This window comes from Tinamus guttatus, unplaced genomic scaffold, assembly GCF_059628265.1.
Source record: "Tinamus guttatus ecotype Peru unplaced genomic scaffold, ASM5962826v1 Tinamus_guttatus_pri_ptg000052l, whole genome shotgun sequence".
Lineage (NCBI taxonomy): Eukaryota > Metazoa > Chordata > Aves > Tinamiformes > Tinamidae > Tinamus > Tinamus guttatus.
The window spans coordinates 7,085,750-7,110,629 of NW_028288586.1; the positions used below are offsets into that span (position 1 = coordinate 7,085,750).

General features: G+C 42.5%; 1 protein-coding gene across 1 annotated transcript; it reads right to left on the bottom strand.

Moving 5' to 3' along the window:
- Positions 1–18,574: 18,574 nt before the first annotated feature.
- DRD5 (dopamine receptor D5) lies at positions 18,575–20,615 on the bottom strand. Its single transcript, XM_010227660.2, has one exon. The coding sequence runs from the start codon at positions 20,613–20,615 to the stop codon at positions 19,164–19,166; it is 1,452 nt and encodes a 483-aa protein (XP_010225962.2). The 3' UTR covers positions 18,575–19,163.
- Between the last annotated feature and the right edge of the window lie 4,265 nt (positions 20,616–24,880).

The window sequence follows — 24,880 nt, forward strand, 5'->3', positions numbered from 1 at the left end:
GATACTCACTCCTACTTCTCAGAACAGCATTAAAGTTAAGAAGTTAAGACTTCTAAAGCATTGCGAAGTCAGGGGGAACATGTCCCAGGTGTCTTTGTGATCTTTTCCTCTTTGAATTAAAGAAAATCTTTAGATCTTGTAATCTAGGGGGAGGCAGAAGAGGAGAAACCACATTATACTTCTGGTCCTTTTAGTTTTCTAAATCACCTTCCCTTCTGAGGAAGCTGTGATAACTGTTTGACATATTTCTCATTAATTTAGCAAAGCAAAGATCTCCTTAGAAAAAGGAAAAAAATACTCCTTCATTAGACTCGGTTCCTTTCCTCTTCGGTGTCTTACTTCGACTGCATAAACATCCTCTCCAAATCTCCCCCTTCCTTCCTCCATACATCAGCCTGTCTGTAGGTGATCACCCTTTCACGAACCAACCAGCCGGATCTCTGCAGCTGGAGCCATGTTGCACATCTCCCATTGCTCCTGTCTCTCCAACCTTGGCTCCCTTTCCCCTGTTCTCCCTATCTACTTCATTAATCTACCCCAAAGATGACTGCAAAGAGGCACGGGCTGTTGTGATGCTGGTGTGCTTTCTGTTCCCCCCATACTCAGGCAGATACCTCCTTGAGAGCCCTGATAGCTCTGCACGGAAGATTTATCCTCCATCTGCAGAGAAATAAAACATTAAATCTGTGTTAAGGGAAGAAGAAGCTTTCTGATCCCCCAAGCCACGGACAGTCCAAACCATTGTGCCTGTGGTCACAGCTCTGAGGTCAGAGCTGTAAAATGACTGATATTCTTAATGTTCACGAACCTCAACTTTAGGCTAAAATCCTGAAACCATCTCAATTTTTCAGAATTCACTGGAGTAGACTGGATGAACATGACCATTTTACTGTGGAATCCTGAGAATGTTCTGAATAAAAAGCGAAGGTGGTTTTCTACCCTGCCTGTTGCATCAGGTAATTTCCCAAATGTATGTATGTTGTGTGTGGGCCACCCCAGTTGCATCTGGCTGTGTGCCCGCATGATTGCACGTTGTGCCCAACCCCACTCAGAGCAGGTCACCTCTGCCCTGACACTTCCCTAACATCTGCTCATTCTAGCTCTTCTGTCACCCTAGAAAACGGCCCACAGGAGTGGCCACACACTAGCCAACAGTCAACAAGTGTTTCAGACAGGACTTGGTGAAAATAGAAAGATAAGCTTTGCTTGGAAATGTATCTGATTTTAGCAACTTGTATTATTTTTAGCTGAATTGGAAAGAAAATTGTTAAAAGAACTTTAGGGCTGGATTGAAAATGAATATCTGAAAAATAGTTTCTCAATAAGAACAAAGAAGCTTATTAGAGTGGTGAGTCAAACTACTGAAAGATGAAAAGATTTCTTTTTATAACAGTAACAATAATTCCACTACCATAACTATCTTTCAATACATGATTGAAGGTAATACTCCAACAGACAAATGAATGCCTCATTAAAGCTCATAATAATCATGCATAAATTGGGAGAGAAAATCAGAAAGTTGAATTTCATCACATCATCCATGCAAACAGAAAATTCTTCAAATCAGTCTACTGGCTTTCCACAGAAGGCAACAGGCAGCTTCCAACTTTTTACCTTTGCATATTTTTATCTTTTTTAACTTAAGGCAAGTAATATTCTAACATAAACAGGAAAGTAGGGACAGTTATTGCCCACAAAGACCTGTCAGGCACCAAGTCCCACCAACTCAGTGTGAGTTCTTGTGTTCTGCCCTCTGGTAGGCTGTTCCAGGATAAAGGATGTAAAGACATCACATTAAGTAACTAAGAGAAATGAAATAACATGCCCTATTAATGGTGTGCTGCTGACAGTCTCCAGGCATTTAGGTTGTCTAACACGGAAGTAGATGAGATATTGAGAAAACTTTATACTAAAAGGTCCTCCAAAGACCTGGAAGCAGGAAAAAAAAACAAGTCTGAAATCATTACTGAAAAAAAAATGGAGAGAAACAATAGAAAAAGGGAAAATGAGAGAAATGGTAATATTAGCCTCAAAAGAATTGTCCTGAAGTAAAACTGACCATCTATGAAAAAGCAGATCTACCAGCATAAATATTACACGACTTCTTTTTCCCTGATAAAGTATTCCATAGCCTTTATTAAGAAACAAATCTAGGAAAGCTGGCAGAAGGAAGGAGGAAAAATATGCAATGATTCTTTTCTGTTGAAAGTAACACGTCATTGACAGAGCAATGAAATAATCAGGTATCTTTGCAGTTATGGTGTTGTGCCATCTGCTGCGTCTCCTTCCTGAAAAGCAACAAAATTGGCTGTAACACCCACCCGATGCGGAAAATGAAAAAAACATCCAGGAAGAGTTTTCCTTTCTCTAGCCCACATATTCTCTGAAACTTGAAAACCACATAAGTCTCTAGGAAAGGTAACAGGAGCGGGGAATTTGGAAATAAATGAGTAATGATTTTTGGATAAAAGTTAAAGACTTGTTGTTTCAAATTCCTCCTGTTTGTTTTTCATTTTTATTTGTGGATTGGTGAAGACCGGCTCTGATATAGTGCATCTCCATAGCTTTGGATGACCAGACTGCTACGAACGATTCACTGGAGCCTCCCCACGCTGTGCTCCCCATATCTGGCTCAAGGCCTTGCCTTGGTCCTGGCCTGAGCTACACTGCCGCATGCCTGTGCCCGCTCTACCTCCCTGATCCCAGGCCCAACCAGCTGCTTCTGCTTCCAGCTTGACCTCAGACCTGCGTCATCCCGATGGACTGGTTGACAACTGGACTCTCAGCTCAATCTGGTTAATGTCACCAGACCAGTCCCACTCATCTTTCTGGGCTATGGTGGGAGTGCAACTCTGTTGGTGTGGTCCTGCCATACCCACCTCGCTGTCACCCTTCGCTCCCTCTAATCATCCCATACGGAGCAATCTGTGCTCACTGCTCCCCGACAAAGCAGTTCACCTGCTGTATGCAACCACATTAGGCACCAAAAGCCTTGCTTTGGGCTAAGATTTATTTATTTATTTATTTATTCAACTTTTCTGAATATTTACTGAGATTATGAATGTAGTCTTAAGACTGAATGCTCAACTATCCCAGATTCAGATGAATCTAAAAATTCCAGAAGAAAATAGGCTCAAAGAGATCCGTGGAGATCATTTAATCCAACCTTCTACTCAAAGAGCCTAACTTCATGGTTAGTGTTCAGTGCACTGCTCAGTTGGATTTTAATGTCTCTAAGGAAGTAGATTCTAGTGTCTCTGGGTAACTGTTGAGTGCTTAACTACCCTCCTGGTCACTTTTTTTCTCCTTACACGCAGCCAGAACTCTCTCACTGCAGACAGTGACTAATCGTCTTTTGTCCTTTCTCTGCACACCTCTCAGAAAAGTCTGGTTCCACCTTCTCTACAACCCCATTTCCCAACCGCTCCTATTTTACAATATCATAAACTGACTCATGTTAACTTAAGTGTCAGTGTGAGTCAGCTGCAGCTATGCTACTTTTCTGCTGATCTCAGAGTAGAATACTATAACATCTTCTGTACCAGTAGGTTCCCTGCACATCATAGGCATTTCAGCAGAATCTTTTAGCAGAACCTAAGACATTGTTATAAATGTAACTCCCAATAAAAGAAGATAACTTTCCACCAGACTTCAAACCTTATCCTCCAAATCATTTTTAAGTTTGATGGCACTAGGACAGCTACGAAATACAGATGTTTGTACTGTGGACACAAAACTACCTCTAACATTTCTTCTCCTCTGACTCAGCAGAAATAGCGGCTTTGTAAATTACTGTATAAGCACAACACATAAAAGTTCCTTCGGCTGTCAGTGAAGTGGAGACCATTGAAGTTTCAGTCATTATTTGCACCATTTTCCATATGTTATGTCCTTATTTCTTTCCTTTGTTGGGAAAGTCACTCTTCCAAGACTTTCTACTGTGTTCCACAGTTTCCATATGATTCCACAGTTCTCAAAGGTTTGCAATAGATTTTAGTTTCCAAACAGCCCCTAAAAAAATTAAAGCCCCTGGAAACATAATGCATTTTCAAATATACTGGAATATGTTTCAGCCAGGGCCTAAAATAACATGTGTAAATAAGAGATAACATAGGTACTAATACAACTACTAATCAGATGAAACAATAGAGGAGTCTAATATTTTAGTCAGCATTCATACCTGTGAAAACATATTGAAATAGGTTTTCCTGCAATATTATACCATTTTTTAAAATATTACCCACAAGCTACACCACATTTCAGGCATTATTCAGCCACAACTGAGTAGACTCAGTTGTAGCTTCAGAATCAGGCAGCAAGGCCCCTGTGAAGTCAGCAGTCACTGTCATCTTGTCCCTCTGGTTTAATGTGATCTGGTTGAATAAAATGACAGGAAAGCTTCTCCCTGCATTGCAGACTCAAACCTCTACCCACTAACATGAGACACCTGTAAGGCTGCCTCCCGAGCAAGTGAAAGGGCATAGGCAAGGAGGCAAATCTCAGAACTTTAATAGAATGAAAATACATGGAAGGAAAAGCCATGCCATTCTATGTCAAAATGTCTCATCAGTGAGTCAAACTCTTCTTCTGAACAATGTTTCTTGCTGTTATCAAATAATGATGTAAATGATGTAATGATGGTGTAAAACTCTCATAATTCAGTGCTGAATTATATATATACTGTGACCTAAAATCATCACAGTATACTTCTATAAGAACTAGGGAGGTGGAATTGTAGTAAGCAGAGAATTAGGACAACAGCGATAAAGGACATAAAGTCCTCTGTAAAATGTGATTGAACGGTTTGGAACCATACCTTAAAAGCGTTTAAGTTCACAAATAAACTAGACTAGGAAGTTGTTTTGTTCTCCTTGCCATGTGACACTTGAAATAAGGAGCCATTAAATGAAGCAGAGAAGCAGCAGACCATAAACTGATCGTAGGAATCTTTTTTTTTTCAGAGACAGTGTGACGGATATGCTCCATCCCCAGCTCATCCTGACTTCTCACACATTGTCCTGTGCAGATGTTAACTACCACATTATCTGATCCTGGTGGTTGCCTCCCTGATTTCTTCCCCCACCCAGGCATTAACTGTCAATAATGGTCCTGATGGACCTATCCTGATGGGGGGATAAGGCTAACTGTGACTACACCAGCCAACAGTCATTTCTGAATTGAAAGCATGACTATCAGTCAATCATCTTATCCTATAAATACGGAGACAGCCCAAGAGCCCATTGAGCTCTCCTTGCACGGCAGCGGGCTGCACGCTGGGATCTCCCCTTGAGCAGGGATGCCTCTCAAGGATACTCCTCGAGGTTAAGAGATCCTTCCCACTACAGATTCGTGGTAAGTGACTATAGCGCACCTTTTTCTTTTTGAATTTGTAAACTTTACTTTGTAACTGTGCACAAACCCCTTAGTCATAAACCATTGAGCAGGTCTGGGACTAGGACTGGATCCAGGTGCACCCAGACTCATCTCAGAAGGAATTTGGAAAGCAAGGGGGTCCAATCTGAACCTCGTGACCCAACGGGAGGGTGTCCTTGATAATTCTGTGTGTATCTTGAACCTCCATGCAGTAACTAATAAGTGACCTTGCCATAGAATCTCGTGAAACCATTGTCATTACCAATAAAACCTATTCCTATTTCTTTCCCACGAGTGAAGTGCATTGTGTCACTCACCCCCACCACCACTCATTCCATGACAGACAGTTTGACATTTTTCAATTTGAAAGTAAAACCACAGCGAGCTTCCAAGAGCAAGCAGGATATTTACATGATTTGCAGTAATACATGAAGTTAAATGTCAAGTTTAGTGGAATCACAGCTTGTAAAAGGCTACAGGGAATGCTCTATCTGTGGGAAGGGGGCAATATCCTTTAATAACCCAAGTACTAAACAAGCAAACAGAATTTCAGGCGCATCCACTTTCTTTCATCAGATGTAGATGCAAAATCAGACCTGAGGCTTCTAAAACCTTTTGTTCCCCAAAGTTTGGCTGTTATTGTATTGGATGGTTAAATATAAGATATCTTAGTTTTCCTGGGAGTTATATTAGTCAACAACGAGAAAAGACAGGGAAGGAATATACAGCATCATGCACCAGGGACTGCTACTTTAAATAAAATTTAACATGGAACTACAGGAAAGGAATTTTCTACACCTTAATTTTGAGCTACTATATTAGAAAGGGGAAACTGGGTTAGATGAACCACGCACATGTCTGATCAGATGTGACAGTCCCTTTGTGCTAGGAATTCAGTGCAAGATCTCCCTGAAGACCTTGGCAACCTCCTTCCCACTCAGGGGAAGAACTCGTGGCTCATTTTCAAATATCTGCAGCACCAAGTTGGTAAATATGACATAAGCTTTCCTGACGTTGGAGATGTTAAATCTAACATTTTGTCTTATCCTAACTAGGACTTATTAAAAATTTGATAAGAGGAAATGTACGGTGCTATTCAGGTGTCCTTTCTCCACTACTTTGCGCAGCAGAAGCCCTGCTGTTTTGTGCTGTGGAAGCAGCTGAGTTTGGCAATTTATCTTATATAAGTTGCTGAGTAGACTTTATTGATCCTATACTTTCTATTCATGTCTGGATTCCCATCGGTGACCAAATATGGAGAAGTTTGCATAATCCATCTTCTAGGTATCTGCTGCTGCTGTATCACGCCATTGCGCCTGAAATGAAGTCAGAAGGCAATCCAAAAAGCCACCCCCCCCCTTTTTTTTTTAACCTTGCTAAGTTAAGGTTCTCATCTTTCCCTCTAATCAAGTTCAGAGACTTACCTCCAGGCAGTAAATCAGGTTAGTAGGGTGACAAACACAGAACAGAAGCCAAGAGGGTAGAAAAGCATTAACGACATCCTTCAAATTGTCGGTTTGAGGAAATCCAGGACAAGTGGAAGCTAAATGACAGGAAAGCCAATGAGTTGATATTCTGAAGGATTTTTGATATGTACTGTCCCTTTGAACAGGTGGTTACCACATCCATCCATAACACCAGGCCAGACTTTCTGAGCTTTCCCCTCTGGAAGAGGAGAATTCAACTGCAAAATGCTACCAGCCCTGGCCTGGGTGTGAGCTGCCTCCAGATTTGCCCTTGCTAGGGAAGAAGACAGCCAGTGCATGACTGGCCAGCTTTGTGTGGGCTACTGGGACCAGAAACAGTAAGTCCTCAGGTAGCTAGTCACTGTTTCTTATATTCAAAGCTGATCTGTCTCCTTTTTCCCTCTATTAGTTTCTTGTATATGGATATTCTGATCCGTAAGGATGGGTAGAGGAGACTGTATGAAGGAGGAGCATGGGAAGACTGCATTTCCACTATTCCAACCCTCACTAGCTAAAATGTCAATCCAAAATACTGTCAACCAAGGCTGGTGCAGATCCTACTAACTCCAACAGACCTATCTGCTTTACTGAATAGTTAAGAATAACAGGAGCTTTGTGTTTGGGTGCAAGCAACAAAAGGAAGTGGCTAAGACAAAAATGCAGGGATATGGAGAAGTGGACATCTCTCTTGTCCTAGGAGAGGAGATTATCAAAGCAAGACAATTCTCCTCCAATGCAGGAGCAAAAGCAAAGTCAAGGCACCATGCTGAATGATGTGAACTTCTTTTCAGTCACAGGCCAGTTGATGGTGAGTAAGTTAGAAACCCAGTTGCAGTCTAGACTCAGACCACCACAGTTTGTCTAAGAGGAAGAATCCACAGAGCCACAGAAATACATTCACATGCTCTGAAAGCCACTCATGGTCTTTCACACAGAAAAGAGTCTGCATGGAGTTTGGACTTCCTTCATGAAGAAAAAAAAGAAAAGAGAAGTTGTGGTAGCCATAATTTCTAGTGCCTAATTTTTTCTAGCTCTGTCAAAGGCTAAAAAGTAGCTTAAAACATGAACACTAAAAAGGCAGTAGATGCCTGGTGGGGGATCTGAAACCAAACTTTTGAACTCTAAAGCAGAAGCTAGCTACTTTTTATCTGCAGCTGATAAGGGATTCTTGTAACTTTTGATAAACCCTGTTCTAAGCCAAAGTGGCACATCCCGTTAATACAAAGACATGAGACAGAACCACCAATTAGGATGCTTCTGCATATAGACTACTTGGACTTGGAATCCTAGGAATCGATAAAAAGATAAAAAAAAGATGGGATAAAAAGATGGTGAGAGAAGTGTTTCCAAAAAGGAAGAAGTGGTCTCTGAAAGAAGATAACCCAGGAGAGGGAGGTGTGGATCTTGGCTGGAGGAAGTGGATATTCATGAGCTGCTCTCTCGGGAAACTAGCAAACACTTTTAAAATGCTATATTTTTTCTAATCAAATAGAAAATATTTTTTTTCCTGTACTGAGCAATTTTCTATAGTGCTCCAGCTAATACACAAGGGAATGCAGGAGAGGAGTGAAAACAACAAAAAAGTCAGTTTTAGAATGGCAAGGTCATCTCTTTGAAACTGTCTCCACTGCTGAATGAACCATCCTAGCTGACTGAAGCTAGTAAGCTTGCCTTCCTGATATCTCTGAAAACATCGCATTTGCTTTTAAACACAAGGCACTGAAGCGCAGTATTATTGAAACATCCTGTGCAACCTCTTTTTAAAAAGACAGAAAAAGTGGACTGTGTCTCCAAGACGCTAGACAAAGCTCCCAGGCTATAGAAGAGAAGTTGAAGGTGTCTTTGGGCCTCTCTGTGGCTGCCTGAACCTGCACACAGGTGGAGGTCCTGCAGGCAGCCCAACTTGTTCATGGGGGTGTATTGGAGATGGAAATTTCTGTGATCTGTAGAGTCATAAAAATCTCCTGTGAGAAGAAGAGGCCAGACCTTGGGAAAGAAGATGTTTGCCTGCCCAGGCTGAGCAAGAAGGAGCAGGGATGCAGCTGCTCAGCTCGGTTCACAGGCAGCCCCCCCAGAAACCTGCTGAAGCCGACCGCTCGGCTGGGCTTGCAGCCAACTTAATCGCAGATGTCCTCCAAACTAGCTTTGGAGGCCAAACACCCAGATATGAGGAAGAAGAGGAGGAAGGCAGGACCCTCAAACTGAGGGCTGGGACCCCGACTGGCATGTGCACCTGCGCACCCGGCGGGGAGAGTTGCACAACTAGAGGCGGCCTCCTGGGTCGTGCTGACCCTACGTGCCAGGATGCACCGGGCATAGAGAGGACAGTGCGGAGAGAGCGGGGGGCCGGGGAGGAGAAACTCCTCACTCTGAGGCCTACGTTGTCTCCACAGGAGCCGGTCAGCAACTCTCTCTCTCTGGTCTGCCAGCTCGAGAGGACGTTCGGGTCCAGATTGGCAGGTATCACCTCGTGAGTAGTTATGCATACTTTGCTTCTTTAATGTGCTTTCACCTGAATAAATGCTTGATGTAGTCACCTCGTTCTGGCTGATTATTGCCAAATCCCGAGCCCATTCGGAACAGGGGGTCACATCACACAGCATTGCCCTAATTTTGCATTGATCCATCTGCTGCTGCAAAACCCATGCCGGGGTGTTTCCATAGCCCCTGTTCATGGACAGGGATGCAGAAGTAGGTAGGGGTTGGCACTAGGCTCCAGCTTGCAGCGAGCCCGGCGTTAGTGCTGCCGTGTCACCAGAGGGTTTTCCCTGCATGTGCTGAACCCGGCAGCACCAGCAAGTGAGAAGGGGAGTGAGTTCACACCCTGCCAGCTAAGATGGGTTTACAAGGTCACCCTGCTCAAGCAGCTTTATTTGTGCATGTGCTGCATTTCAAAGCTTGTCTTGATGGGGTCCAGGTTCCTTTGGATGAGGTACAGACATGCATGCATAAATTCATCTAGAGCCTAGAATGTACTAAAACACCTATATCTTTGTTTTGACAAAAGTTAGGTGTTTATGTTAAGTACAATACTCTTGGAAAACCTTGCTTCCAGAGGCAGCTGGTTTTTAAGGCAGAGCTGTCTCCACTATGTCACCGCTCATATTCAGCTGGCCCCAGCCTTTGCTGAAACACCTACCTACCAGCTCCAGAAGGGATGCACCTGGAGAGCAGATGTCCCTCTATCGCTGTCACTTGCTGACAAGCACACTTGGAGCCTGCCATTTAGCTCAGCTCAGAAATGGAGCTTATACAGGCCGGTACTTGCAATGTATGTCATAACTTAGCGCTGGAGAACCTAAAAGAGTGAGATTTGCCTAAAAGAGTGAGATTTGGCTTCTGCACACTCCAGCGATTTGAACCAACATGTTTCCTTGCCAATAAGAGTGGCTAAGCTGCAGTGTGCGCAGGGCAGCCTCTCCCCTTTCACAAACCTGGGCCATCATCAGGCTGAGATCCAGAGAGAGTACAGGTAAGCCAGATGTTCACCCTCTAGATTCAGGGCTATCTGCTAACACTGCATGCAAACAGAGCCTTGCAAAATGTTTAAATTTTACAGTTTACTCTGCAGATCCCCTGGCTGAGTAGATATCAAATGGATATCCTGCCAGTATCCTACAAGAGAAGGATTTTGCAAAGGTGTAATACAGCACTTGTCACGGGCAGTATAGAACTGAATATTTTCCTATTACATATCATGCAATCTATTCCTTCTCATTTATGAAGTTAAATCTTCTGTCTCTAATGTTCATTTCCAACAATTCTCTCACTGTACAGAAGTATCTGTACTCATTAGGAAAACAAATAATAAAACATGGTAAATTTGCATTTGAAAAATCTTGCTAAATCTAGTACTTAGCATGAAGAAGTAAAAAAAAAAAAAACACATTCTTTACACTTGCAAATTGGCAGAGTTGATCTTGAGTCAACTGTGTTATGTCATGTTACAAGTTACTTACTTACCACAGATCTGCTTTTCACAGTGAATATAAGCACTCGGTAAATATCAGCAGAACTTGGCTATGACTAATATGCTGTTTGCACAGATAACAGAAATCACAGTAGTCAAAGTGCCATTCTCCCAGGGATTTCAAATAGGATCATGTGCCTAAATATCTCTGAAACTTTGGTCCATGTTTTCTTTAGGAACTTTAAGAAAATTCACATTTAAAGCCTTGGTCTCCCTGACTCAGGCCTGGTTCATGTTGCAGAAAAGTTGCACGTGACAAATAAGTTACCAGGGCCTGTTTGGCAGACAGACCTGTTTGTCTGCCTAGCCCAGGGGAACTAGAAAATCCCCTAAAATGTCCTGAAGTTGAACAGCAAAACCAGCACTACCCAGCATAACAGAAAGTTGATCTCAAGATCAGGGTGATCCTCCCCCACCGCTCCTTGGCTAGTATTCCTTGCTGGGTGGTGTGGGGTGTCACCACGGAAGTCTTTTTCCATTAATGTCATGGAAATATGACAGTTGTTTGTCCGCTGACCACTATCCGCTGACCCTTGAGTTATATCTGGTCAATGAGCAGATGAAGTGGCAATAGTGAGTTAATCAGAACAGGTAGGATTGTATCAAGTAGGAGTCTGTGAATTGAGAGGGGAAAGTGAGAGCCCCCCCCAGTTTCCAGCTTCCTGCCTTCCATAGCCTGGACCTTGGCTGAATTCTCTCTTTTGTCCCTAAAATCTTTTTTGCCTGCTTCTTTTCTTCCTTCTCCCCAGATGATTGCCAAGAAGTTCAATTTTGCCTACCTTGTCCATTGCTGCAGAACCAGTCCTCTAATTTGCCCTTTCTGTTCCATTTGGCCTACAAAACCATGACCCCTCACAAACACTGTTTTTAGAGAAAGCCATTACTTGAATTATCAAAATATGGATACTTAGCTAATATTTGGAAAACTCTTTTGCCTGAGATGTCATTTAAAATTTAGATATTATACTACATGAATAACGTGGATGCTTTAAAAGGTTACGCTGATCTGTATAATCTTCTAATGAGGAAGAAACTCTGCACTCTGTCAGGAAAGAATTCATCACTGAATCTGAAAGACAAGAGCCCTGTTTCATGCTAGTTGTTCAGAGACACCCAAGAGGTGCTTCTCAGTTATCTCTTCTTCTTCCTACAAGTCTCAAAATACCTGTGCATTAAGATTAATCAGCACATTCTACTATGAATGCTTTTGAGTGTAAAATAGTTGGGAGAAAGAATTTTGTATGTTCCCCTTCACTGCATAATTCAAGTTTGGAATTTCATAGGTTTTCAACTCTAAACCACCAAATACTTTTTGAATATTTGGAAAGACTACATATTTGCATATGGTGATTGTGATGAAAGAGCAGTAGTAGAATTTTAAGATATGACTTGCTCCTTCTGTATGATTTTGCACATTTTATATCTGAGAATATATATTTTCAAGAAAGAGAGAAATGTATTTCATTACCATATAAATGTGATGAAATATATTTGTGTGTATATATATATGCAATGAATATATGTATGTGGGCACATGTATGTGTGTAAAATCAAATGTACACACTGTTCACCATAAAAACACTCAGCCTTTCTTCCTATAAAGAGCCAAAAAAAATCCCTTGTAAAAATAATCATTTATCTCTATGTGTAATATCTTTCCTATCTCATTTTCTGCAATCAAGCAAAATCCCTTAATGCTCTTCAGAAAGCGTGCTTACTCTTGCTGTCTAAATTATGTTTCTGGTGAAATATCTTGTGCTGAGGAAGAAAATGTTGTCACGTGAAAAAAAAAAAAAAAGAAGAAACTATATCTGAAAAATTCCCTTTCATCTGCAGACATAATGTAATTTAAATGTAGCTGGAGGGAATTTCAGATATGGTGATGGTGAGGTATCTGTGTTGCTAAATCTATGCCAGGAGCCTCTGTTCACCAAAGGAGATTAATTATATGAACTTAACAGAGGAAGCAAAAGGTCAAGGCCGAAGGCTAAAAATGTGGATTTTTAATCTCACTAAAAACCTTTCAGAGTGGAAAAAAATGACATCAAAGGGTAAAGGAGGGCAGTGTGGACTTCCTGGTTAATATTTTACTCATGGGACAAACAGGTGCTTTTTTAAAATGGCAGCAGACCACTAGCAGCCTAGACTTCTCCATGCCCTAGGCAGTAGCCAAATCCAGACTTCCTTCACCCCAAGCTCATCTCTGCTCTAAAACTAGTGGACGGTGTCTCCTGGTATACTTCCACGGCTCTAAGAAATACATGAAGAATTTAGGATCTCTTTTGTTCAATATTAGGCACCTACGCTAAGCTGTATGTAAAATTCAGACATGTTGATCCCAAGCAGCTGTTATAGCAATGTTAATTCAGCTACTAACCCAGAAACACCTGAACCTCAACAGGTCTCTTGGTCTTGACCCTCAAAGACCCCTCAGTCCTCTAAAGACCTAAGCCAAGAAGACATCTCTGAGTATTTTTAACCTATGCTGACTGGCTCTCTATTGCAACCACTTATTTTACAGCATAACCTGGAAAAAGAAAAGTGTGACCCAGATTTTACATTGTAAACAATGGTCCAAGCAGCTGCTGAAATTTTCAGGTTCTGAAACTATCAGTATCTAGTGCTGACCTTTCCTTTCCTTATTTTTCAAGCCTTCCTTCTAATGGGAATCAGCCAATCATTAGTAGGACCTTCAGAGCATGCCAGCCTGCTATAGTAGTCTTGGGAGTACAGTATTTTTTTTCATGAATTGAAATCTTCTATTTCTTTTTTGTCATTGCTCTATTTTGCAATCCTCGCAACCATGACCGTGATATAAATATATACTATACGCAATAGAAACGATTAAGTCAATAAAAATGTTTATCCTCCTCAAAATTCTCTATCCATGATAAAGCTTATGGAAAGCCATTTCCAGTCATAACTGTGTAGGAATTTAGACACATAATAAGACTAAATCATCTTGCGCAATTTCTATTACAATAAGCAGACTTACGGCAGACTTGCTGGAAGAAACAATCCATCATCTGCTTCAGAAGGTAATATTCTCTGTATTTCAATCTTCATTCCCTTTTGTCAATACTGCTCACTGCAATCTTTGCTGCAGTAAACAAAGGAATTAAGAAAGTTGCCCACTTGGTGCCCACTGATAAAGAAAGCAGCCTTCATTTGTAGGTATTTTTTGTATTCATAGGTGTTTTCATAACCAAAAAGACAGCTTTGTCTTTGAAAACTTTGACTTATATTTACTAGAATATTGTTTTATTCATGAGAGCATAATATAGTATATTATTAGCAGGGAAATAAAATGCATCCAGGTTTTGCTGCTCTGAGACATGATCCAAGAGGAACTGCTCTGTATTGACTCTGCACAGTTCATGGAAAGTTTGAGAAGTGTCCAAAGTTTGGGGGGAAAATAAAGGCAGAAAAAAAGAATATATTTCTGCCCATCACCCGGCCAAATATTTTGTTAATCAGGCCAATTTTAAAATCTCATCATACACTAGCAGGGGATACCAAGAGCAATATTCACAAGAAGCCAGGACAGATCACTTCATTGATGTATGACGCAAGCCCACACCAATCCCTGAGGTCTTCTACTAGTTTAAACAGGCACTGAATCATTCTGAAGATCAATCTAATGAAATGGTTGTGAAGAAACAAAAATTTTCACATAACTATTAACACCAGCATAGGGGTATAGCGTGGCTACCATGAAAGAGCAATGACTAAAATCCCCTCAAGGTCAAGGGTGGCGATTTTGGCATGTGAATGACCTACCTCCCCTTACATCTCCAGTCTGACATATGCTCTGCGTAGTGCCTCTGGTCTTCTCTCTTGAATACTGAGTTTATACCTGATTGACTTCTAAATGGCATAAGATTGTGCTTGGTTTTATTTCTGTCACATGCCTTCCTATTTTTGAAGTCTTTTTTTTTTGCTATGTGTTACAAAAATACAAGAGTTTTCTCAGTAGGGAGCTCTCCTGCAGAGACACCCCAGATGTGACTGGCAAAAGTGAAAAACACAGTGAAAGCAAAGGGGGAAAAAAAAGCACCAAATTTCAGGAAAAAAAAAAAGTAGAGTTTTTTTGCCCTTTTGAAAAGCAATCTGTTTGTACTCATCTCTGAAAAAAAGTCTTTTATATTTCCATAGATTGGAGGTAAAAAAAAAAAGAAAAAAAAACACCTATAAAGTGTTAATAAAGCTCTTAATTAAAGTTCTTGGGGGGAGTTGAATATCAAAAGAGTTTTTATGGTGTTTGCAGTATTTTACATAAAATATTATGCTTTTATATCATCTGTGTCTTCACTTCTTAAAAATGAACAAAGATGCCTTCATATATTCCAGTCTTTCATTGAAATGAACTCCCCTATCATGGATTAACTCAAACACAAAACATACAGACTACTAATATACTGACACTTCTTCAGCATGAATCTATCCAGTACTGTAGAATAAGCCGTAATAGAAAATTTGACTGGGCCAGAGGTAGCAGGTGTAGCAAGATAAATTCTATAAACAATAATACAATATAAAAACTGAAAATAAATAGGGATCTTGAAGATCAGAACTAGAACTAGTAAATAATAGTGACTCATAGCCAAACGGCACTGTATATTCAAATTATTAAAGCACAAGGGACAAAAAAGTATCTCAAAAACCTGAGCTAGCAATTGTGCTTAATTAGGGAGTAAAATGCAAGACCAAAGTAAGGTGACTTTCATGGAAATAAACATGTTGATGGGAGGTGCAAAATCATTTGGACAGATGAGTTTGCGAGCAACACCACAAGGAGAGGATGATTATTAAAACCTCCTTGCTGTTCCAATGAATTCCGTACTATGAATAGGCAAAGGTATTAGTGCTTCAAAGAGAAACCATTAAAAAAAAAAAGCAGCAGTTTCACTTGATAGAAACTGATTAAAACAATACTCTTTTAGGGGATGTTCTTATCAAAATGGTCTGCGCTCTTATAGTTTCCTTAGAAATTTTGTCTTGTTAATTTTGAATACTCTAGCTCTGCCTATGGTAAGCAAATACAACACAGAGAAAGCAACAAATTGTCCCTACATTACAAGTCAAGAAAATGGTGTTCTTGAGATCTTTGGGGCCAGTATGGCCTTGTAGCAAAAAAAGTAATTTCGCTCTGTCTTTCAAAGTGGAAATGCTTCCTTTCTGATGCTCTTGGGCTCCAGGGAGGAAAGCCCCTGACACACACATATTGCAGGAAAGCAGATTACATTGTACAGCCAGCATCAGAAAGCTTTTAGACACCAAAATCACAAGTTAAAAATTAACTAATGAAAAGAGGAATTAGAACAGTTTCCCATATCGTCCTAACACAAGAACTGTCCCTAGTTCTGGAGTCAAGGTAAAAACTGGCTTCCGACTTAAGACAGGACTGAATGTTTTAACATAATACACAAAGTCATCATCATGTCAACCTGCCAATGGATATTTCTTCTGCTTGCATCCCAAAGTTATCCCTCCAAATTATTTCAGAAACTTAGGTGAATGAAGAGAAAAGTGCCTAACAGGTCAATGCAGTCGCATCTTTTTGCACGTATCTTCCCATCTACCGTCCATGCAGAGAGGTGGGTGTCTCCAAGCGGGATCCAAAAGGCATGCTGCAAAGGAAATCTTCTAGGACTAAAGAGCAGGAAACCCTTTTAGGGAAAGGTCTTTTGTTTAGGGTAACACACGGAGCAGCAGCAGTGCCCAGCCTATTGGCTTGCAGGTGCTCAGGAAGATAATATTTTCCCTTCCCTATTTCCCTGGACTGTTTCAGATTTATGGATAATAGTGGATAAAATACAGAGACTCCTTGGGAGCTGGAATCAGAATCAGCTACCGCTTGCATCTGAATACCTTAGGTTTCTTACTCAGATCCAGAATTTTAACATGTTATATTACCTCAACACTTGAATAGAATCATAGAATGCCTAAGGTTGGAAGGGACCTCTAGAGGTCATCTAGTCCAACCCCCCTGCACACTCAGGGTCACCTAGAGCACGTGGCACAGGACTGCGTCCAAGCGGGTTTTGAAGAGTAACTAAAAGATGCAAAAATCTAAACTCTGGTTTGAATACTTTATCTTTGCACCACTGTCATGTTGATTTCTAGCCACAGAAGGCCCCTTTTAATTTCACTTTGGAAAAATTATTTTATTCCAGCTGATTATTACCCTCCCAGAAGGGCTGGGACTACAGTGAAGTAACTAAAGCCATGTGTGATTGTTTCATTAGAGAAACAGGAGCATGTTCACCCTAGATGTGTACATCTATGTTGAATATGATTACTGCCATGGGATTTCTGTTTTTCAACCTTTCCTAAACCATAATCACAGTGTACTTCTCCAAGGACAGCTGTTAAAAGGGCTATTAAATTGAGATTTGACATCAGCAGGGAATGAGAATACGCAGAGAGATTTCAATCTGAAATGACAAAGAGGCGATCAAAAAGACAGTCCAAACAACTACGTAACCAATTAATGTCAAATACCACACACAAAAATATTGCTTGCAGATGAGCCCTGATTGCTGCAGACTCAGGGGATCTGGGCCACGGGCCTCCCATGCCTCTTCCAGCCCGAGTCCCACATGGGGACAAGGCAACCTTTGCTGGCCAGCAGTAGATGCTTGACTTCCAAAAGTCAATCCTGACTTTTGGAATCCAAAAGTCAAACCTGAACGCATGGCTTGCACTATGGTGCCTGTTTATGGAACTTCCAGCAGAGGAGGCTGGTCGGTGGGAATCCTGCTCCTTCCCATATATCACATAGGCAGCCCAGGACATGGGGAGCCCCCAGCAGAGGTTGGTCGGTAAGGCCAGTAAGGCCCATCAGTGCCCCAGGCCCTGGCAGGGAGTCAGTCAGGACTGCTCCACTCGCACTTCTCCTAGTCTGCATCTTCTCAGCTCATGCCACAGGTTCTTTTAAAAAGCAAACATATTCAAATTTTATTCACAGAGAACCTTGCCCAAAATCAAAATAAGTATCAGTATTTTTTTTACTGGCTTGGGTCATTTGTCTCATAAATAATGTCAGTTCCAATTCCTGAGTTGAAAGTATGCACATATTTTTAAATGACATATTCTATTTGATTTGTTTCAGTAGTAATTAAGTTTAAAATACACTTTTACAACTTTTTAAAGGCTGCTTTAAAGTGTTTTGTAGAGTCTAAGAAATCCAAATATACGTGGCATTAAAAATATAATTAAGTTCCGATAAAGAAATGAAATGTCTACATACACATCTACATCAACATCATTTTCTCTTCAAGTTTTCTAAAGTATTGGATCTACCCTGGGAACTACTAATTATGAACATCACTTTCAAAAACAATTATTTTTAGAAACACTCAGCTTTTAATTCTATCAACGGCCTTTCTCATTAACAGTGTATTTAAAAGCAAGTTCAAGTATAGAATTAAGTGAAATGTTTAATAACTTAAGTATGTATGCTTAATATAGCTGCAAAGAGGAAATCACAAATGGTTATAGCATCAATTATTCTAAGAAATAAAATAAATAAATAAAAGAATAAATCTACCTGCAGGTACATCGACATGAAAGAGCTCATTTAATTCAACCACTCCTCTGAATCTTGCTTTTATCCAAAAAAAAAAAAAAAAAATTCTATATAGACTGTTTAGCTTTAAAATAATAGGGTTTAGTAGTTAGTCATTCTAACCATTCAAACAAACACATTAAAACTTGAGTACTTGTAAACCTTTCAGAGTGATAAATGAAAGATAATAACCCCTTGATCAATGTAACTTTTATTTATTCAGTTGTGGGAACATGGCAAGGATATTGTTGCAACAACACTGCCTGGGAGAACATGGATTTAACATAAACTGTTTTGGCAGAAACACGCATTTAAATAATCATCCAAATCACCACCTCACTATTCCTATTTTTAAAAAATAGAGAGAGAGAGAAAGAGAAAAAACATAAAGTCTGAACAAATGAACAGTGTAGGAGATTATTTTTCTCTTTAACGTCTATGCCAGCTTCAATAGCTGTCCCTGTATTTAAGTCATAATCCTCAGCACTAATATTGACGCCTTTCATTTGCAAACAGGTTATAAACATCAACTGACTGTAATTGTCCCATAGAATCTCTCCATAGCAAATCAACAACATCTCCTAGTCTGGGGAATTGCTGAATTAAGTTTGTTTTAGCAGCTCTCTGTATGACAGCATCTAAATCTTGCAAAGTGCTACATGTACAGGGGAGTTTAGCATGAAATGACTGACGGAACTATAGCATAAAATCAAGCAGATTTTTCCATTCAGTGCTAATATATTGTTGCGCAATACAAGAACATTTGACCAGGACAGGATGCAATTTAATGTAAACCATTAGAAGTGAAAGGTGTTATTTTGCCTAACGAAATCTCCCCCTCGCAGTCCAACTCACACACAGAGTTGGTGCCAATCTCACGACCAGGAGAGATCTGGGACATCCTATCAAAAAGGTCCTCACGATTTTCCTCACAATCAACGACATTTGGGATGATGTTGACATAAGCAGTCACTATCTCCTTATGGAAAAGGGTGTCCTGATTGTAAGAGATAAGCTCATTGCTTATATTAACAGTCTCCACCGGAGTATTAGAGCAAAATTGGCTGCATCCCAGGAGGTTGGAGAAGACCTTCCTAAAATCAGCATTGAAGGCATAGATAATGGGATTGAGAGAGGAGTTGGCCCAGCCAAACCAGACGAAGACATTAAAGGTGGTCTCACTGACGCAGGGAAGACCAGCATGGGGGTCGCTGCGGGGACTCTCGCAGAAGGGAACCATGCAGTTCAAGATAAAGAACGGCAGCCAGCAGCAGACAAAGACCCCCATGATGATGGAGAGAGTCTTCAACACCTTGGTCTCTTTCCTGATGGAGGACTTGAGGCTGGTGTGATGGTGGCAGTCAATGTGGTTGCTCCGGCAGCTCTGTGCATGCTCAGCTGCCCTCTCCAGGGACGAGATCCGACGAATCTGCACCTGGGCAATGCGGTAGATCCGAGTGTAGGTAACTATCATGATAGCCACTGGGATATAAAAACTGATGAGGGAGGAGGAAATAGCGTAAGTCCTGTTGAGGCTGGAGTCACAGCTCTCGGCTGGTCCAGCAAGGGTATCATTGCTGCCAGAGGTCCCGTCAGAGGGTCGCATTGCCGCTAATGCCACCCAAGTGGTGCTCATGTCTTCTGCCCAGGTGGTTACAGCACCCACTGCTGCCCAGTCAGATCCACCTCCAACATCCCCAGCAGCAGCCACATCGCCACCCTTGTGCCAGTTGAGCTGGACAGGGATGAAGGAGATGAGCACAGACAAAGCCCAGGCCACGCCAATCATCACCAGGGCCAGCCTTTGGGTCATCTTCCTCTCATAGCGGAAAGGGCTGGAAATAGCCCAGTACCTGTCCACGCTAATCACGCAGAGGTTCAGGATGGAGGCCGTGGAGCACATGATATCAAAGGCCACCCAGACACTACAGAAAGCCCCAAAGGGCCAATACCCGGCCACTTCGGCCACTGCTTTCCAGGGCATCACTAGCAGCGCCACGAGCAGATCCGAGACGGCCAGGGACACGATGAAGATGTTGGTGACCTTGCTCCTCAGGTGCCGGTAGCGGACGATGGCCGCGCACACCAGCACGTTGCCGAAGAGCGTCCAGAGGATGAGCAGGGCCAGCAGGCTGCCCGCCGCCACCTGCGCCGCCCCGGGGGCACCCGCCGGGCCCCGCGCCCCGCCGAGGGGCCCCGCCGCAGCCGGCGGGGGCCTGGGGCCGTCCCGGGCCATGGCGCGGATCCCGGCAGCTCCCGGCGGGGCGGCGGCGGCCGGGGCGCCCCGCGCAGCCAGCGCCGCCCGGCCCCATGGGGCCGCCGCCCGCCGCCACCCTGCGCGCGGCCCCGCGCCGCTCCGCGGCACCGGGGGGCCGCTCCGCAGCACTGGGGGCCGCTCCGCAGCACCGGGGGGCCGCTCCGCGCCTCAGCGCGCCCCGCGGCACGGGCTCCGCGCCTCTCCGCGCCCGCCTGCCCGAAGTGCCCGCTCGGCGCCTCCGCGCGGCTCCGCGCCTCCCCTTGTTCAGGCTCCGCGTTTCAACTTCCCGGGCTCCGCGCCCCCGCTCCGCGCCGCGCGGTTCCTGCTCGCTCACCGCTCCGCGGCCCCCGCGGCGGCTCCGCGCCCTCCGCCGCTCGGGGTGGCGGCTCCGCCCGCCCCGCGCCCGCCGCCCTCCGCGGCGAAGCCCTGGGGGTCCCGCCGCGCCCGCGGCCCCCGCAGCGCCCTCCGCGCCGCTCCGCGCCGCGTTCCGTAGCGAGTTCGGTCACCTGCAGCCGGGGAAAGAGGCGGGCGCCCGTCGGGGGGAGCCCCGCGACGTCGCCCGCCGCCGCAGCGCAGCTCTGCACAGAGAGATGCGCCGGGAGCGGGATCCCGGCGGGGTCAGAGCCCGCTCGGCCCCTCGCTGGGAAGTTACCGCGCGTGGAAGCGGCGGCGGGGGGAGCGCGGGCGGGCCGGGGTCTCCCCGTGGGGAGGCACCAGCGGCCGCATCGCTCCTGGCTCCGAAAGGCTCCGCGGAGCAGAGCGGGATTCGCTGCCGCCGAGAAGCCCCGCAAAGGGGAGCCGAGGGTCTCCTCTCTGTGGAGGGAATCACGAAAATCCAATCCGGAATCTCCCTAGGACTCCAGTACGACCGGGAAAATGGATTTACGGAGCCAGCAGTACAAGTGCAAACTCTGCTGTTGGGCTCGCCATGAGCTAATAGCAGACCTGGGGTTTAAAGACGAAGGCTTGGGGATTTTTATTCAAATTATTACAGATTTAGTTTCTCCAAATCCTATCTTTTTAAATAACTACTCATAGAAATTAACTCCGTTCTTCATTGTGTGACTTGTTTTGGCACTAAAAAGGCAGCAAAAGCCCCCACTCAGGATCCCTGTGTCTCCTTCTCCAGTCAGGGAAGGACAAGACTTACTCTACCCTAATGTATCTGGAGTGAAATAAAGAGTGTTAGAGCTACTAAATAGAGAGCCAACAAAATAAAATCTGTTACTTCTTAGGCAACTTCCTAAAATTGTCACAAAAAAAAAAATCCTAGAACATCACTCTAGTTCACGCTTAAGAAATTAGCACTACTTTCTCACATTCAGACAGATTTATATTTAATATTGGAAGGAGAATTTAGCTTTTGTCACCACTGAATCCTAAACTGCATGACTAAAGCAGTGGTGCTGAGGCAACGTGCACAAACTTTGCTTTCCTAAGTAATGCCTCCTACAGTTTATATAAATGAAGGATCAAATTCTGCCAGTACTCATGCACATACTCATTGAATTTGCCGGTCCAGAAACAAGGATGTTTTGTGCAAAAATAGCAATGACCTGATTTGTTTCTCTAGTTTATATGCATTTCTTGAAGAAAGTAGAGGTGTGCATATATATGCAAATGTGTATGATGTGTGTATGATATTTTATATATATATGCATTTAGTATGCAGTCAGTATGTTATTTATATAAACAAACATATGTGTAGGTATGCGTAATAAGAAAAAAAAAAAACAATAACAGCTTCATAATAACATAGCTATGGCCATAACTTGCCAGCACCAGTACACAGACTGGTGCTCGCTATAAATCACCCCTGGCATTTTAAGCTACAAGGCTGGATGGTGAATTGCAGCAGTCGTGTTGCAGACGCGCACTGTATATTTGGTGTCCAGCACAAGGAGGAAAATGTAGCTGGGAAAGGCATCTTAACCCAATGAAACAAAAATTGTCTGAGCCCTTTTGTTGGACATCCAAAGCATGAAATTTTACTCTGCCCTTTCCATATTATTGCCTGCAATAGTCTGGCCCAGAGAATCTAATTTAATAGCCGAGTATTGCATTTGGATGTGTCTGACTTCTGGGTAACTCAGTCTTTAAGGAAATCTCTCACCTATCTTATGTTTAGCAAATGGTCTTGAGTGAGCTGGTGTAAACTGAAATTATTCAGGGTAGATACTTATGTAAAAAGACCTTTTACTGAGCCAAAGATGCAGCTGTGTGTGTAGGAGCACCAAAGATACAGCCTTGAATGTCGATCCAACGCTTTATGCAAAGCTCTGAAAACTGGTGGGAGAAAGAATATGTGTTTGTGAGCTGGGGCTAAAACCACCACGCCAATGTAAGAGAGGGAGCTGAAAGGCCAGGAAGCAGCAGCGAGAAATGGGAGCAGCCACTTGGCTGCAGTACTTCCAAGAGGATCATTCATAGCAGAACCAGGCTAGAAAAATTGTGGTGTAATGGGGACATTTATGGCCTGCATCCATCACTATCAACATTTTGGGAGCCGGGGATAAAAAACATCAACATTTGTAGTTTATCAGTAGTTCACATATAAGTTTCGTGTTGTGAGCAGTCCATTAGAGCCACAGCTGTCACTTGCTTAGCAATTTGGGGTGCACTTGTTTCATCCTGCAAACGTCTCTGTGAGGTCTTTTTGATTTTCTTTCAGAGCTTTGTCACATTTTTCGTTTTTTTCTTTGTTCGTCTGTTAAAACTGCACTTCCCTCACACAGCTGGCAGGTAGAAAGTAATGGTATTTAACTATTATCTCAATGGTTTGGAGGAAAAAATATTTGCAGTTCCTGACCTTGGAAATGTATGTTTTATTAGCTCTCTACTCTATATCACAACATAACTTACTTCTATTCAGAACACATACTAACTATCCTGTAGAAATATATTTATTTAAAAACAGATGACACTCAAGAATTCACTCATTCAAGCATCTAAGAGACACTCAGTGTAAAGAGATAAAAAATAATTAATGGCAAAAACAGAAGTTAAAATATATAGAAACAGATATATGGCCGAGTTTTAGTCTACCAAGCCATCTCACCAAAAATCTCCCGTTAAAGCTAGGTTCTGAAACAGGGAAGAAGAGTTAGTGGAAGGTAGCTGGAAGACAGTGTGCATTAGGCCTCTGAACCCAATTTAGCAAAGTAACTGGGGATTTTTTTAAGTTTAGTTGTATGGTCAAGACAAGCTATATTTAGTAGCGCTGTTGAACGTATGTTTAAGCTCCATCAGTTTCACTTACTGCAGCTGAAATGCTTTTCTGCACAGGGATAGACGAAGGCACATGTGTATATTTAGAAACATGAAAATACTGAGGAAGGAGGAAAGAGGTGAGAACTGGTGTCATCAACCTATTCAGCACAGGTGAAAAATCCTTTCAGACTAGGTCTGGTTCTGCTGCTCATGTTTCAAATTAAAAATATATGTATGTATTGGAAACGGCAGGGAAGAGTTACAGGAATAATTTGCCTGAGAAATGTGACGTTCAGGTTTCCTGACAGAGCAGAGGACACCGGTGGGTCAGAAGCTGAGTCTGAAACAGTTGGAAATGTCCTGCAGAGGGAAAAGTTCACTAATAATGGGTGGCTTTTTAATCTTTCAGGAAAGGCGATAGAAACAGCAGTAGCTAAAGACTGATTCTGTAAGGATTCAGGCCATAGATAAGGTGCTTGTTTTTAGAGCTGAGGTTAATTAATGACTGAAACAATTGATTTAGGGTTGTAATCTATTTGCGATCATTTAAAGTCTTAAATTCAAGACTGAGTGCATTCTTAAAGCATCTGTCTTAGCTTCCCTAGCACATTTGTCTTGATGCAGACATTACCAAACCATATTCAAAATGTTGTGAGGAAAGGAAATTTATATGATTGAGGTTATTCCTTTTGTCCTTGAGTGAACAGTTCTCCTGGTACATATATATTTTTTTTAAATTCTATATGAGCATGATATGTCTCCTACCTAAGGTTGCTGGGTGAAATCATGAAGTAACTAATCTTACCAGAAAAGATTTCCACGTTTTTTGATTTTGTTATTCATACAGAACCTGTCTTAACTTAAACCAATGCTAAAATATGGCATACAAATGACAATAAAAACCAAAAGCAAGAGAACTATGGTTTTTGTAAGTTCATAATCTCCCATTGGAATGTTTTAATTCACTTTGTAACCTCTGTATTATGAAATATTATTTTGTATTTTTAAATATTTATAATGATAAAACTAGAATC